The 17,049-nt window shown below is 36.2% G+C and overlaps 1 protein-coding gene across 1 annotated transcript in view; it reads right to left on the reverse strand.

The window, feature by feature from the left end:
- The window catches only part of LOC125675157 (E3 ubiquitin-protein ligase rnf213-alpha-like), a 204,074-nt gene that overhangs the window by 52,856 nt on the left and 134,169 nt on the right, over positions 1 to 17,049 (reverse strand). Inside the window, 10 exon segments of the mRNA XM_056158173.1 lie at positions 77 to 485; positions 844 to 1,051; positions 1,463 to 1,599; positions 2,743 to 2,931; positions 3,443 to 3,566; positions 3,946 to 4,134; positions 4,820 to 4,905; positions 5,886 to 5,993; positions 15,103 to 15,235; positions 16,251 to 16,324. Coding sequence (XP_056014148.1) covers positions 77 to 485; positions 844 to 1,051; positions 1,463 to 1,599; positions 2,743 to 2,931; positions 3,443 to 3,566; positions 3,946 to 4,134; positions 4,820 to 4,905; positions 5,886 to 5,993; positions 15,103 to 15,235; positions 16,251 to 16,324 — 1,657 coding nt within the window.

Raw genomic sequence — 17,049 nt, forward strand, 5'->3', positions numbered from 1 at the left:
CAGGTATAGAGTTGACCATTACACACCCTAATCTCCTTCAACATTTTTATGCTATGATTTTGAAACATTAAGAGACCTTTTGTTTCATGATGTAGAAGCTCCAACAGAATCTTCACTCTTTCCGTTGTTCTGGCAGAGTCGCCCTCCGGATCTTTGACCATTCCCAGAGCCGGATGTGCCGTCAGCTTAATAAAGAATGGAATATCCACCTTCTTCTCCACGTGGACCTGTCCAGTGTGCTCCATCATGTTGCCAAAGTCATGTGGATAGACATCCTGGTCCTCCATCATTTCCGCTTCACTGGGCTCTTCCTCTTGTTTCGCCTTTTCTTCCCACTCCATATCTTCAGTGTCTCCCGGTCTCATAGAACCAGCAGCATTTTCAAGTAAAGTTCCAACACTCTTATTTTTCATTTCAATAAAACTAGGCATTTTATCATCGTCGGGTCGGAGGTCATCGATGTGAACAGAATGCCACTTCCCACACTAAGAAGAAATATTGCATCTCATAAAAAAATACAGAAAAAATATTTTCAAACAAGCAAAACACTCTAACAAATGTTTGCTCCTTTATCAATGACATATACTTACTCATCAAAATTTAAGATATTGCTACAATAGACTCAGTGCAATTATTCATAATGAACAGATCATGACAAAATTAGTTAGATCTCTAATTCTTGTCAACAATACATTCTATCCACTTCTAATGCGTCAGTACCACAAATTCCAAGAAATCGATTATACATGAAAGCACAAGGCATTAATCACCAACAGTATCTTTACAACCACAAATGTTCATCTTGTTGATATATCCCTCCCTTCAGGGCACACATGTATATACCTGAAACCCAGTAAATCCTCCGCCAACCATCCTGGGGAGATGGATGATGAACACAATGTGTGTTTTTCCTATCTTCTTGTCTTCCATCTGCTGTAGTTGATCCAACACACAGTACTGAGCACAAGCCACTAGACTGGCATTCTCATTCCCACTGTCACACTGAACAATCAGCAAAGATTCGGCCTCCAAGTCCCTCTCAAAGCTTTGTCTGAAAGAGAAATCTCGAACAATCAGCAGAGATTCTGCCTCCAAGTCTCTCTCAAAGCTTTGTCTGAAAGAGAAATCTCGAACAATCAGCAGACATTCTGCCTCCAAGTCCCTCTCAAAGCTTTGTCTGAAAGAGAAATCTCAAACAATCAGCAGAGATTCTGCCCCTAATTCTCTCTCAAAGCTTTGTCTAAAAGAAAAATCTCTCTATACCTCTCCCACATTCTCTTCCTACTTCTCTTTTCTCTGTGAAACACATCAAAAAGTCACCTTGACTTTCAGGTATGTCACTCTCAATCCATGATAAACACTCTGCTTAACAAAATTATTTGCATCTGACCCGACAATAACCATTGCTCATTCTGACTGTAATGATGATTTTCACCGATTCTTCCTTCTCTAGACAACTTACTTGACTTGTCTACAGAACTGTTGTTCCGTGTCGAATGACTGGAGAGTCAAAAGACTGATCTGTGGTCTGGGAATGTGTAGATACTGGGACAGGTCTGCAATGTCAGCTGTGGTGATCAGCTTAGAGCTGGTGGTCACCTTGAAGAATATAATTATACTTGTGTAAAGATGTGGCATTGGGACACTTTGATGAATTAAGATTTCTTTTATATGAACACTTTAAGGATGTATATCATACCACAGAAAACTTCAATCTAATTAAAATCAGATCCGAGGATACACTCACAATCGTTATAATAGGATCTGACATAACCCCATAGGGGGTCATGTCCACATGACCTTTTGCTTGGAATATTCACGAGAACTATCAGCCAGTCAGATTGCACCATACAGACAATGATGACTATTCAGGCGGTTCCCAGCAATTCATAAACAAGTTGCAGTAATCGCTTTCCCACGAAGTTTATTGCACACTATACAATTGTATATCTTACATAAGGAATTTTAAACTTTCGCAATAATGCCTAATCTATTCCGTCCATACAAACAACAAAAAATACGAGATAAAATACACCCAAATCGAATTAATTGTGAATTGCGATTTATGTATGAATAAGGATGGATACGATTTGAATAGTTTTCAAAATAGTTTACTTAATTAACATGAGGAATATAACGCCAGTCGACGTAAACGGTGCATTGTGATGTCACATCTAACTGTGATGTGTTTTCTTTCAAACCAAAAAAATCGCAGCCGTTTTCCTTGAATTTTAAACACCGACGGTTTCAAAGCTGACGTGCCGATTGGCTGATATAAAGTTCATCTGAACAAGACCCCTAATTGGGTTATGTCAGATCTTCTTACGCAGAGATACGGCGCGGATCTAAGAAGTCTGATTTTAATTAGATTGCAGAAAACTTATGAATAGATAGCAAAGGATGTGTACATTCATATTTTGAATTCAAAAACATTTAGATTCATTTCATTTGTTGAAAATATGCAGTTGTAGTAGAAAGTAATCAGAGCAAAAATTAAATTCCATTCACGATTTACAGATTTGTAGTCACACGTTCATCCAATGGGCTAACTGGAGAGGCAATGAAGTTTAAAAGGACTGGAAACACATTACGGATATTTTCAATTCATGGTTAATTTCAAGAGAGCAATAACAATTATTGAAACAAGTAATATTTTACCCATAACGTGTGCTATGCAACTTCAAGATTTGAAATCAAATTAAAAGCACCTTATTCTGGTAAAACAAGTCCTGGAAGTTTTACCTGGGCATAGAGTCCATCACTGTCTTCCATTCTGATCTTCTGATCCAGGTAAAACAGCAAATTATCATGCTTCTGTTGTTCATAGTAAATGTTCTCTACAAACTCGAAATCCCGCAGTCTATTTTTGGCCCTCAGCACACCGTCAGGGGTGGCACACCACAACAGAATTTCCTTGGCATGCTGAATCACCTGAAAAACATCAAATTGGAATCTCACCTGCAGTGAACAAATCTGAGCAGATTTCATACCTTTACCAACTGGAATTCATTTATAAAAGGCTGATCAACCAATTCTGTATATCTAAGCTAAACAGCAGTATAAAACAAGATATGTTCTTAAAACACACACACACCCTCCCAAAGTGCCCACACTGATGAAAGACTTTACATACTATATGTTAACATATGCTATTTTGGACCCATCCTAGAGCGAAAACCCTGGAGCTGCAAAATTCACAATTTTGGTATATCCCTTTCTGCTTTTCAAAATTATGCATTAAGTTTTAAAATATGATAATTAAAGAAGAAGTCGTTCAATCACTATAATGATAATTTACAATATTGGTAAATGTCTACCTGCTCTTTCTAAATATCTATTTAGTTTCAATTTGGTATCAACAGAATTACAGAAGATGTTATTTAAATGTTTTACAGATAATCACTAATTGCTAAGTTTGGCCCCACCACATCAGAATCTCTACCTCATTCTCAATGCTCTCCAAGTCATCGTCACTGTTTTCTTGACAGACATGGAGGATTATGGAAGCACAAGTATCAGCATGGAATCCCATAAATACATCTCCTATTTTGTACTCTGTCTTCTCCCTGATAACAAAAAAAGTAACTTAAAATGTAACAAATTAAACAACTTCCTCTCTTACATTATCTTAATCTCAATACAATACACTGTAAAATTATCTTCATCTCAATACTGTAAAATTATCTTCATCTCAATACAATACTGTAAAATTATCTTCAGCTCAAAACTGTAAAATTATCTTCATCTCAATACAATACTGTAAAATTTATCTTCATCTCAATACAATACTGTAAAATTTATCTTCATCTCAATGCAATACTGTAAAATTATCTTCATATCAATAAATACGGTAAAATTATCATCCCAATTACAATACTGTAGAATTATCTCAATAAAAAGCTTGTATTAGAGATAATGTGTAGGAAAACAACAACAACAAGCAACCTTGTGTTTTTGTAGAGCGGTCCTGATATCTTGACAAACTGTTGTGCCCAGTCCTCCAGTTTTTGAGCGAGTGCAACCTGAGCTGAGGACAACATGGTGGAGATTTTGAGGAAATGTTTCTCCAGTCTGTTGATTAGAGGGATCGGGAACTTGCTGTATACAATCTCTTTCTCTGCTACAACTATTAGTCTGTAGAGGAAACATTTCACACCATGAGGATACTTTAAATCTAGTTCACAGTGTAACTACAGATTGTCTAGTCTGTTTATTATCTAGTTCACAGTGCAACTACAGATTGTCTAGTCTGTTTATTATCTAGTTCACAGTGTAACTACAGATTGTCTAGTCTGTTTATTATCTAGTTCACAGTGTAACTACAGATTGTCTAGTCTGTTTATTATCTAGTTCACAGTGTAACTACAGATTGTCTAGTCTGTTTATTATCTAGTTCACAGTGTAACTACAGATTGTCTAGTCTGTTTATTATCTAGTTCACAGTGTAACTACAGATTGTCTAGTCTGTTTATTATCTAGTTCACAGTGCAACTACAGATTTCTAGTCTGTTTATTATCTAGTTCACAGTGTAACTACAGATTGTCTAGTCTGTTTATTGCACAATCTGTTATTTCAGCATCAAACTTTGAATACTGTTAAACCAATATTCTGGATTCTGGACATTGTTTAAAATGAATTTTTTTTGGAGGTACATGTACCAGATGTTCATTTTATTCAAATTCCATATTCCTTTGATGGAATTTCTCTTAAACGCCTCTACATTTTGAGACAAAACCTTTACTAGAACACAAACCAAGATGTAACATATCAAAGTTTAAGTAAAAATCTGCTTTACTCATAAGGGAAATTCCACAGTACCTGAATTTTTTGTGAACTCGACATTTGACACGATGTGTTCCCAGTCCAAGATCTACATATCTTTCTCCTCCAAAGTACACATAATACTGCAATATTGAAAATATTTTAGGAATGAGTTTGACACAGATTAAAGGAGATTTACCAGGTTACACAAACATATCGGTATTAGTTTAGAGATTGTAGGAATGGTTACCCGATTAAACAAACATGTTGGAATTAGTTTAGAGATTGTAGATGTCGGCATTAGTTTAGAGATTGTAAGATTGGTTACCCGGTTATACAAACATGTCAGTATTAGTTTAGAGATTGTAGGATCGGTTACCCAGTTACAGAAACATGTCGGTATTAGTTTAGAGATTGTAGGAATGGTTACTCGGTTATACAAACATGTCGGTATTAGGTTAGAGATTGTAGGTGTCGGTTACCCAGTTACACAAACATGTCGGTATTAGTTTAGAGATTGTAGGTGTCGGTATTAGTTTAGAGATTGTAGGTGTCGGTATTAGTTTAGAGATTGTAGGTGTCGGTATTAGTTTAGAGATTGTAGGTGTCGGTATTAGTTTAGAGATTGTAGGTGTCGGTATTAGTTTAGAGATTGTAGGTGTCGGTATTAGTTTAGAGATTGTAGGTGTCGGTATTAGTTTAGAGATTGTAGGTGTCGGTATTAGTTTAGAGATTGTAGGTGTCGGTATTAGGTTAGAGATTGTAGGTGTCGGTATTAGGTTAGAGATTGTAGGTGTCGGTATTAGTTTAGAGATTGTAGGTGTCGGTATTAGTTTAGAGATTGTAGGTGTCGGTATTAGGTTAGAGATTGTAGGTGTCGGTATTAGTTTAGAGATTGTAGGTGTCGGTATTAGTTTAGAGATTGTAGGTGTCGGTATTAGTTTAGAGATTGTAGGTGTCGGTATTAGTTTAGAGATTGTAGGTGTCGGTATTAGTTTAGAGATTGTAGGTGTCGGTATTAGTTTAGAGATTGTAGATGTCGGTATTAGTTTAGAGATTGTAGGAATAGTGTCCCGATTAAACAAACATGTCGGTATTAGATTAGACATTGTAGAAGGTTTACCTGATTGAGGGCATCATACAGACTCTCATAGAGATTTTCCAGATTCAACAGAACCACAGTGTTCCCAGTCTCCATGCAAACCTTGATGCGGTTGATATTTCTACACACCTAAAAAAAAAAACCACAGATAAATGTTTACTATGAATGCCATTTCAGTTTTATTATTTGTCTGTGTCAGCTATGTCACAGTCTGGTTTATTTAACATAGAATGACTTGCATGATAGGAATGTCAAGAATAACGTTGTGAGTACTGCATGACAAGTACAGGCATCTAGATCAAAGAATGGCATTATCTGATTATTCCATTTATGCAGGAACTTAACATCACTTGTATAATCAATACCCATTACATTCTCTTTAAATGCATTCCAGAATAAAAAAGGAAATTCCAGGAGTACTTTTTCTGGGTTTTAGAGCAAATCTGTCATAGGGTAAACGAATTAAGATAGAGGAATGTTCTCCTATCTCAAATGTTGATGGAGTAACATTACTCTATCCTCTGTGGATCTTATTGCTCAAAATCTCTGATAGAGGAATGTTCTCCTATCTCCAATGATGATGTAGTAACATTACTCTATCTTCAATGATCCCATGATAGAGGAATATTCTCCTATCTCAAATGCTGATGGAGTAACATTACTCTATCTTCTATGGATCTTATTGCTCAAACTCTCTGATAGAGGAATGTTCTCCTATCTCAAATGCTGATGTAGTAACATTACTCTATCTTCTATGGACCTTATTGCTCAAAATCTCTGATAGAGGAATGTTCTCCTATCTCCAATGATGATGTAGTAACATTACTCTATCTTCAATGATCTTATTGTTCAAAATCTCTGATAGAGGAATATTCTCCTATCGCAAATGCTGATGGAGTAACATTACTCTATCTTCTATGGATCTTATTGCTCAAAATCTCTAATAGAGGAATATTCTCCTATCTCCAAAGATGATGTAGTAACATTACTCTATCCGCTGTGGATCTTATTGCTCAAAATCTCTGATAGAGGAATATTCTCCTATCTCCAGTGATGATGTAGTAACATTACTCTATCTTCTGTGGAACCTATGATAGAGGAATGTTCTATCTCAATGCTGATGTAGTAACATTACTCTATCCTCTGTGGATCTTATTGCTCAAAATCTCTGATAGAGGAATATTCTCCAAACGCAAATGCTGATGGAGTAACATTACTCTATCTTTTATGGATCGTATTGCTCAAAATCTCTGATAGAGGAATATTCTCCTATCTCCAATGGTGATGTAGTAACATTACTCTATCTTCTGTGGAACCTATGATAGAGGAATGTTCTCCTATCTCAAATGCTGATGGAGTAACATTACTCTATCTTCTATGGATCTTATTGCTCAAAATATCTGATAGAGGAATATTCTCCTATCTCCAATGATGATGTAGTAACATTACTCTATCTTCTGTGGAACCTATGATAGAGGAATGTTCTCCTATCTCAAATGCTGATGGAGTAACATTACTCTATCTTCTATGGATCTTGTTCAAAATCTCACCGCGGTGGCCGAGAGGTTAGAGTGTTCAACCTGCATGCGGAAGGCTGGGGTTTGAATCCCGGCTGGGGTTTGAATCCCGGCCACGGCAGACCACAGCCTTAAGTCGTTAAAATAGGTAGTGACAGTTCCATCGCCAAACGCTCGGCATCAGCTGTGAATGTCACGGTTCCTCGAAGATTACCTTAAAAACGGATGTCCCGTGTCACAGTGTGTGTGTCACGCTAAAGAACCTGAATGTTCTCCCATCTCAAATGTTGATGTAGTAACATATAGAGGAATGTTCTCCTATCTCAAATGTTGATGTAGTAACATTACTCTATCTTCTGTGGATCCTATGATTGAGGAATATTCTCCTATCTCAAATGTTGATGGAGTAACATTACTCTATCTTCTGTGGAACCTATGGTAGAGGAATATTCTCCTATTTCCAATGTTGATGAAGTAACATTACTCTATCTTCTATGGATCTTGTTGTACAGAAAAGTCTTAATAATTAGAAACTCTAATATTGTCTTTGTAAAGCACATGCTATCTGTGTATGTACTGCACTGTCTTAACAGTTGCTTGTTAAGGGGCATCCTAAACACTATTGTATTCATAACTTAATGTTTGGTAAGAAAATCAATTTGATAAGGGAACTGTATCTTCTCTCAATGATCATGATATAAAGAATTTCTATGAACACACACACACACACACACACATATACATGCATTAGGGCATTGGTAAAGGGGTGGCAATCGCCGTCCCGATAATTTTGAAAACAAAATTGAAAACAAAAATGCAAAATTTGGAGAGGCGATATCTGCTAATTGGAGCGGTGAGTATAACGCGATCTGTGGTCAATAGAGCGGCAAAATGCGAAAGCCATTGTTTACACTAGCTGATGAAAATGGGATCTAAAATTAAGTGATAAGAAAATGCCTTCTTGCTGTAAAAGAACCAATTTAGCAATACTGCTAACACAAACTTTCTGTCAATTCAATTAACAGGATATATGTATAATAAAATACATAATGGTAGAAGGCCAATCTCTAAAGCTTACAAAAGTATGAAACAATTAATTACATAGAATATTGAAAGAAGGATGAGGTAGACAGGGAATCCACACATTTCAGAGAAATTATCGCCACAAGAAATTATTTATAAAGTGGGGGAGGATGTAAGTAGTATCCATGCTTCAGGTGCCTGCATGTGGATGAATGCTCTGGATTTCTTTCATAATATAATTTCAATTCCTTAGACTAATAATTTTGTCACATGCATCATCCAATTCGGATTTCATGAAAATAAAGTTACAATTTACATTACCAATTTATTTAAGATTTTCAAATATGACAGGAAAATTACAATAACATAAATGTGATGTGTTTATAAGTTATAAAGGAACGTGATATCTTCTGTCCCCTCAAGAATTTTACTTTTTATCAATGGTGGAGAGAGAGAGAGAGAGAGAGAGAGAGAGAGAGAAAGAGAGAGAGAAGAATCACATTATCAAAGTTATCAGTTTGACAACAGGCTGATAATTGAATGCATATCAATGTATCAAATCCATCATGAATATTCTTATAGGTTGCATATTATATATACATGTATGTACGTATCCATCTTGAAGAATCTTAGAACATATAGAGGTCATTAGGTGTATAATGTTACTAATTCTTGCATAATGCAATTATAAAACAGTTTTGAAAACACAGTTGTATTTGGTTTCATGGTATACAGGGCTCGAAATTAAGATATGTCCGTCAGTCTGTGACTGGCTAAAAGTCTGGCGGACTGACCGGCATTTGTTTTAGTCAGTCCGATGGGACTGGTTAATTTTCTAAAGCATCATTTTGGAAAATATACTTAATATGAAGTTTCATACACATTTCGCATGCTTCGATCTGTTTAACCAATCGAAAGAATCTGATTCGTAAATATAAATCCCACATTTAAGTGTTACAATATTGTCTAAGGCATAATGAGTTAAATTTCATTTTAATGATATCAACAAAGTATATTTGATTATTTCAGGAAAACTCTGTTTGACTGGTAATTTTTTCTGCGGACTGGTTAAAATTATACCCCATCAGTCCGGCTGGACTGGTGACATAAAAAGTTAGCTTCAAGCCCTGGTATAAATAGTACATAATTTACATATACCTCAGAACTGATCATTCCACACACATGCATACATATTGTAGGTGTGACACAGTTATGTACAGCTTTTACAGATTCCGACACTGGTTTAATTCTAATAGATCAAAACAAGAACTATTACTTTTGTCAATGTGTTTTTACTACATTTGTATATCTGATGCTTTTTTTTTTATCAAATAAAGATTTAATATAATTATGTATTTTTACAATTAATATGAATGATCTGTGATTACAGTACAAATCAATCATGATACATGCATGTACTTACATAGTTACAACTTTTTAGGAAAAAAGAAATCACATATTATTAGCCTGTTTACACAGCAACAGCTAAGATGTTCAGATTTCAACATTTGACCTGAAATCTCAGGCACATTGACACAGCCACCAGCTAGCCCACTGTGATTAATTTATGTTATCAATTTGTGTAGAGCTGATAGGCACAACAACTGCAGGATGATGCTATATTTATAGATTCACAAAGGTGGCTTGATCATTCTAATCTTCACTAGCATATTATTAGATTTTGAGTTCCCAAGGGTACAATTGTATATGTAAAAATGATGTGATTGAATGTCTGAGAAAATGATTACTTACTCTAACTCTGAAGCCTAGCTTGGATAGAGGGGGAGATAAGGCCATCTTAAAGGCCGGGAGTAACCTAGAAAAATTTACACCCCTACAGCAATATATATGGCAAGAGGACAGGGCTTAGCAGTGTTATCAGAATAAGCAGCAGTCTGATGCTTGGCTCTACACGTGCTCTGTAGCAGACGATATTTTGAACAGGGAACTGGCATGATTTATCAAAATAAACTAAAATTTTCCTGCATTTTTCTACCACTCTGCTCAATCTGTGAGGCACTGAAAGGATATGTTTTTACTTTAACAAAACTTCACCCTATGAACTACAAAATGAATTCATCATTGTTTTATCCATGTCTTTTAAAACATAGTTTTTTGATAATATACACAAATATTGGTATATATGATATACTAATACTTATGATTTTCCTCTTGGTACCTTTCAATTATGAGAAGCATTTGGGGGGAAATTGTAGCTGTGCAATGGAGGACATGTGCATTGAAGGATTATTAAGAAACACTTTGTCCATTATGATATTTGGAGACCTACTGTCTGTGATTGTCTCTTTTGACGTTGTAATGTTCACACGTAAGAGTCCAGATTGAGAGTAATTTTAAAGTGATGGTTGATCAATTGGACATTTGTCATCATTAGTGAGAGACAATGGGATTTACACTGTCCTAGGATATTGTTGCTTGATTAGAAAAACATCATGCTTGACATTATTCTAGAAAAGGCACCAGCAATCCTGCAAAACTCTGAAACAGCGATCAGACTGAACAGTCCTAATGAGTTATTTTTATAAAGTTAACAAATTTTTTAAAGGAATGTGATTATATCTAATTAAAAAATAAAATCTGGATTTACCAATGATATATGAGTAAGTACTTTTTTTCCAAGTTATACGGTGATTTGATTACATGTTTCCTTTGGTGCAATCCCCCTTATCTAGAACTAGACAAGCATGCTCATGCAATATGTGAGTCAACATCCGGTGTAAACAATAACAAAAGATAATCACACCCACAAAGTTTGAAATACAAATTTAGCCCTAATTCAGATTTTTTAGGCCAAAATTAAAACTTCATGAGAATTTATATCTAAAATAGATATGGCCAATATATGCACAGTTATGAGGGGAACAAGCATGCCCATTTTAAAATTTAAGTACAACAGCTTAATCTTTATTTTTGCAAAATAAGTGCTGCAATCTGAATGTGACCAGAAAATTCATATATTCCACCATTTTCACCGATTGGCTGCTTTTATATCCAATTGCCGGCCTTTAAGTGTGTGTGATTAAGGGCCCCAGGAGAGGAATGTACATTCTTAAACAATATACATATATATCCATAATCATTACAGCATTACATTATATCAGATGAACTACTACTGTCACACTTCAAAATGTTGCACTGCACACATTCAACACAGTGTTACAAATGCAAGGTGAAGATAACGAACAGTGATCAATCTCATAACTCCTACAAGCAATACAAAATAGATAGTTGGGCAAACAGAATCTATAAATTAGCACGATGAAATATACAATAGATATAACTAAAACACTTTACACATCTAAGGACGGTGCTTGAGCTAGGGGCTCTAAGGGTGCAGATCGGCCCCAAATTTACATATCTTTAAAATTCAGTCAATAAACTTGACATTACTCTATTGTTACTCTTGGCCATTTAGTTGTTCTTAATAGAGGCATATATCTGGGAAGTCTTGTATCAATGATGTCACATTCACCTGGTATTATGATGTTGTTTCCACAACAAGAGGCCAAGGGGCCTTATAGGTCACCTGAGTATCATGTAACAACCTTCCAATGTTTGAATTAGGTTTGTGTTTAAATATAAGAATTTTACTTTTGGATTGAAGAAACATTGAATAGCTATGTGGTCATGAAGTACATGTGTCATTTTAGAAGAAGGTTTTTTAAAATTACACTCATTTTAATGGTTTTTGCCCCACCCCTCAGGCCCCAGGGGGGCAGGGACCACGAATTTCACAATTTTTGTTCCCCTCCACCCACAGATGCTATATGCCAAAATTGGTTGAAATTGGTTCAGGGGTTTCAGAGAAGAAGCTGAAAATGTTCAAATGTTAACGCACGACGAACGACGACGGACAAAAACAGAAGATTTTCAAAGAAATATTGCATTTTCACTATATAATCAATCAGCCCCGCCTTTGCACCAGAACCCCTGACCCAGGGGCCATAAATTTCAGTTTTGAAAGAAGCATCCTTGATCATCATTATCATACTATTAGTTTGTCTACTTAATACCCAGCAGCAGAGGAGAAGATTTTCAAAGAAATAAAATGCATTTTCACTATATGATCAATAGGGCCCCATCCTAATACCAGAACCCCTGACCCAGGGGCCATGAATTTCACAATTTTGAAAGAGGCATCCTTGCTCATCATAACCATGCTATTGGTTTGTCTACTTAATACCCAAGCACAGATAAGAAGATTTTCAAAGAAATAATGCATTTTCACTATATGACTTATAGATCCCCACCCTAGCACCAGAACCCCTGATCCAGGGGCCATGAATTTCACAATTTTTAAAGAGGCATCCTTGCTCATCATTACCATGCTATTAGTTTGTCTACTTAATACCCAGAGACAGAGAAGAAGATTTTCAAAGAATTTCTACATTTTCACTATATGACCAATAGAGCCCCACCCTAACATTAGAACCCCTGCCCCAAGGGCCATGAATTTCACAATTTTGGTAGAGGGCTCAACGCTCATTATAATTATGCCCACAGTTTGGCTTCTTGATGTCCAGGAGTAAAGAAGAAGATTTTTTATAATTACACTCATTTTGATGGTTTTTGCCCCACCCCTCAGGCCCCAGGGGGGCAGGGACCACAAATTTCACAATTTTTGTTCCCCTCCACCCACATATGCTATATGCCAAAATTGGTTGAAATTGGTTCAGGGGTTTCAGAGAAGAAGCTGAAAATGTTCAAATGTTAACGCACGACGACGGACAAAAACAGATGGCAATAGGTCACCTGAATGATTCATGTGACCTAAAAATCATAAAAATATCATATTCCTCTATCAGAGATTTTGAGCAATAAGATCCACAGAGGATAGAGTAATGTTACTACATCATCATTGGAGATAGGAGAATATTCCTCTATCAGATATTTTGAGCAATAAGATCCATAGAAGATAGAGTAATGTTACTCCATCAGCATTTGTGATAGGAGAATATTCCTCTATCAGAGATTTTGAGCAATAAGATCATTGAAGATAGAGTAATGTTACTACATCATCATTGGAGATGGGAGAACATTCCTCTATCAGAGATTTTGAGCAATAAGATCCACAGAGGATAGAGTAATGCTACTACATCAGCATTGAGATAGGAGAACATTCCTCTATCATAGGTTCAACAGAAGATAGAGTAATGTTACTACATCATCATTGGAGATAGGATAACATTCCTCTATCAGATATTTTGAGCAATAAGATCCACAGAGGATAGAGTAATGTTATTACACCATCATTGGAGATAGGAGAATATTCCTCTATCAGAGATTTTGAGCAATAAGATCCATAGAAGATAGAGTAATGTTACTCCATCAGCATTTGTGATAGGAGAATATTCCTCTATCAGAGATTTTGAGCAACAAGATCATTGAAGATAGAGTAATGTTACTACATCATCATTGGAGATAGGAGAACATTCCTCTATCAGAGATTTTGAGCAATAAGATCCACAGAGGATAGAGTAATGTTACTACATCAGCATTGAGATAGGAGAACATTCCTCTATCATAGGTTCCACAGAAGATAGAGTAATGTTACTACATCATCATTGGAGATAGGAGAATATTCCTCTATCATGGGATCATTGAAGATAGAGTAATGTTACTACATCATCATTGGAGATAGGAGAACATTCCTCTATCAGAGATTTTGAGGAATAAGATCCACAGAGGATAGAGTAATGTTACTACATCAACATTTGAGATAGGGGAACATTCCTTTATCTTAATTCGTTTACCCTATGACAGATTTGCTCTAAAACCCAGAAAAAGTACTCCTGGAATTTCCTTTTTTATTCTGGAATGCATTTTTAATCACTAGGGTATACTTCATGTGCATGCATACTCTTGATCACTAAGGAATACCATACTCTGTTTACTTACTTCCACACATCTAAACCTCATGCATTATCTGGTCATGAAATAGTGTTTCTGTTGTGTATGGCAATGGATAAATGGAGAATTTCATATCTTAGCGGATCCATGTTTTTGGGCCATTTGAGTTCAATATGAATCTCGCTAACATAAATACATTTACAGAATTTCCACTGGACTCTTTACTACTGGGTTTCTTACCTGTGTGTGCTTTTGACCACTGGTCTCACTTACCTGTGTTTATTCTTGACCACTGGTCTCACTTACCTGTGAGTACTCTTGACCACTGGTCTCACTTACCTGTGCATACTCTTGACCACTGGTCCCATTTACCTGTATGTACTCTTGACCACTGGTCTCACTTACCTGTGAGTACTCTTGAACACTGGACCCATTTACCTGTGTTTCCTCTTGACCACTGGTCTCACTTACCTGTGTTTATTCTTGACCACTGGTCCCATTTACCTGTATGTACTCTTGACCATTGGTCTCACTTACCTGTGCATACTCTTGACCACTGGTCCCATTTACCTGTATGTACTCTTGACCACTGGTCTCACTTACCTGTGGGTACTCTTGAACACTGGACCCATTTACCTGTGTTTCCTCTTGACCACTGGTCTCACTTACCTGTGATTCCTCTTGACCACAGGTCTCACTTACCTGTGTTTACTTGACCACTGGCCCCCTTACCTATGTGTATTCTTGACCACTGGGTCCCCTTACCTGTGTTTACTTGACCACTGGGCCCCCTTACCTGTGTTTACTTGACCACTGGTCTCACTTACCTGTGTGTATTCTTGATCACTGGGGAAGCTGCTACCAAATATAGTGATGGCGTTCTTCATGGTTAGGATTTTCTGTTGTAATACTGACAGAGCTCCGTAATTCTCCGTCAGTAGTAGCAGGTATCGAGTGTCACTAACAAAATACATTGTATTCATTACTACCAGTATAAGTCAACAGTAGTAGGTACCAAGTGTCACTAACAAAATACATTGTATTCATTACTACAAGTAAAAAGTCAACAGTGTCGCCAACAAAATACATTGTATTCATTACTACCAGTATAAAGTCAGTAGTAGCAGGTATCGAGTGTCACTAACAAAATACATTGTATTCATTACTACAAGTAAAAAGTCAACAGTGTCACTGACAAAATACATTGTATTCATTACTACTAGTATAAGTCAACAGTAGTAGGTACCGAGTGTCACTAACAAAATACATTGTATTCATTAATACTACCAGTATAAATATATCTCGTGAATCATGTGCAAGTTATCAATGCTCTCTATGCATTATTTATTGTGGGCATTAAACAAGTTATCCAGAACAGAGAAATTGTAGGTTTTTTCTCAATAGTCATCCAAGGAAATGAGTTACTTCTGAAGAGCTTGAAAAAAGTTGGGATTTTTTAATGTTTGTAACAGAGTTTCTTAACTTCACCTCGATCCCGTTTTCAAGAAATTTCACAATGACTGTCCTCCTCATCTTTTGGATAATTTTTCACAAAATCCCATTTGAACCATTAGATATAGCAAACTAAATTTTTTTAGTCCTGAAGTAGCAAAAACTGAGTCAGACACCTTTTATTATGATGGTACTCAGGATGGAACTTGCAGAAGAAATGAAATCCATCAATAAATAATAATTTAAAAAGGAAGTAAAAAAAGCACTTGTTGACAAATTCCATATAAGCAGAATTTTTAGCAAGGATTTAATTTTGGCATTTTAATTGACGATGTCGAGATCAGACAATTCACACATTGAATCTCAATAACTCTTTCATTACTATATTCTTTACTTACATGCTATACTACATTGTATATCATTGAACAGATGCTCTTATTCAATAAAAAGATCATAACAAACTAAAGAACTATATCACTTTAACACACAAATTGAAGGTCATTTGTTTGATTTTTTCACCCACCTGTCCACGTCGTCCCCCTTCAGACAAGCCTCAATCAGACCCGCTGAACTACAATCTGGATCATCAGGACCGGGCTGAAAGACAGGTACAGTACTAATGTATACACTGCACACTGAGTGACTTGTTCTCATTCAAATGTCATTCTGCAAAGAGAGCTAAATCCCTTTCCCTGCCCACTTTTATACTTATTGTGTATATCATCAGAACTTAATTTCTAAAAGTTCAATGAACAACAGCAGTGCAGGTGCCCAATAACATGAGAGGCAACACACATCTTTTTCATGTCATCTAGCTTTCAATTTACAACTAATCCCGTGGGGATCTGGATTAGAATATAGGTCCTCAGTACCCCTTGCTTGTCGTAAGAGGCAACTAAATGGGGTGGTCCTTCAGATGAGACCGCAAAAACAGAGGCACCGTGTAACAGCAAGTGTGGCACAATAAAGATCCCTCCCTGCTAAAAGGCCATAAGTGCTGAGCATAGGCCTAAATTTTGCAGCCCTTCACCGGCAATGGTGACGTCTCCATATGAGTGAAGGATTCTCGAGAGGGACTTTAAACAATATACAATCAATTTACAACTGCATACTCCAAACATTTACTATATTAAAAAGGCTTTCCTTGAGAAAAAAATTCCTTGAAAAGAAATGTATTACATAAATTTTCAATGTTGAAAAATCAAATGACAGCATATAAAATTGTTTACAGCTTTGTGGCCAAAGAGAAACAAATATATTATCAATCATTCTGTGAAAGCATTTCAACAAGAAACATTGGTAATGTCAATTAGTGTCTCCCT

Source organism: Ostrea edulis, chromosome 3 (genome assembly GCF_947568905.1).
Source record: "Ostrea edulis chromosome 3, xbOstEdul1.1, whole genome shotgun sequence".
NCBI lineage: Eukaryota > Metazoa > Mollusca > Bivalvia > Ostreida > Ostreidae > Ostrea > Ostrea edulis.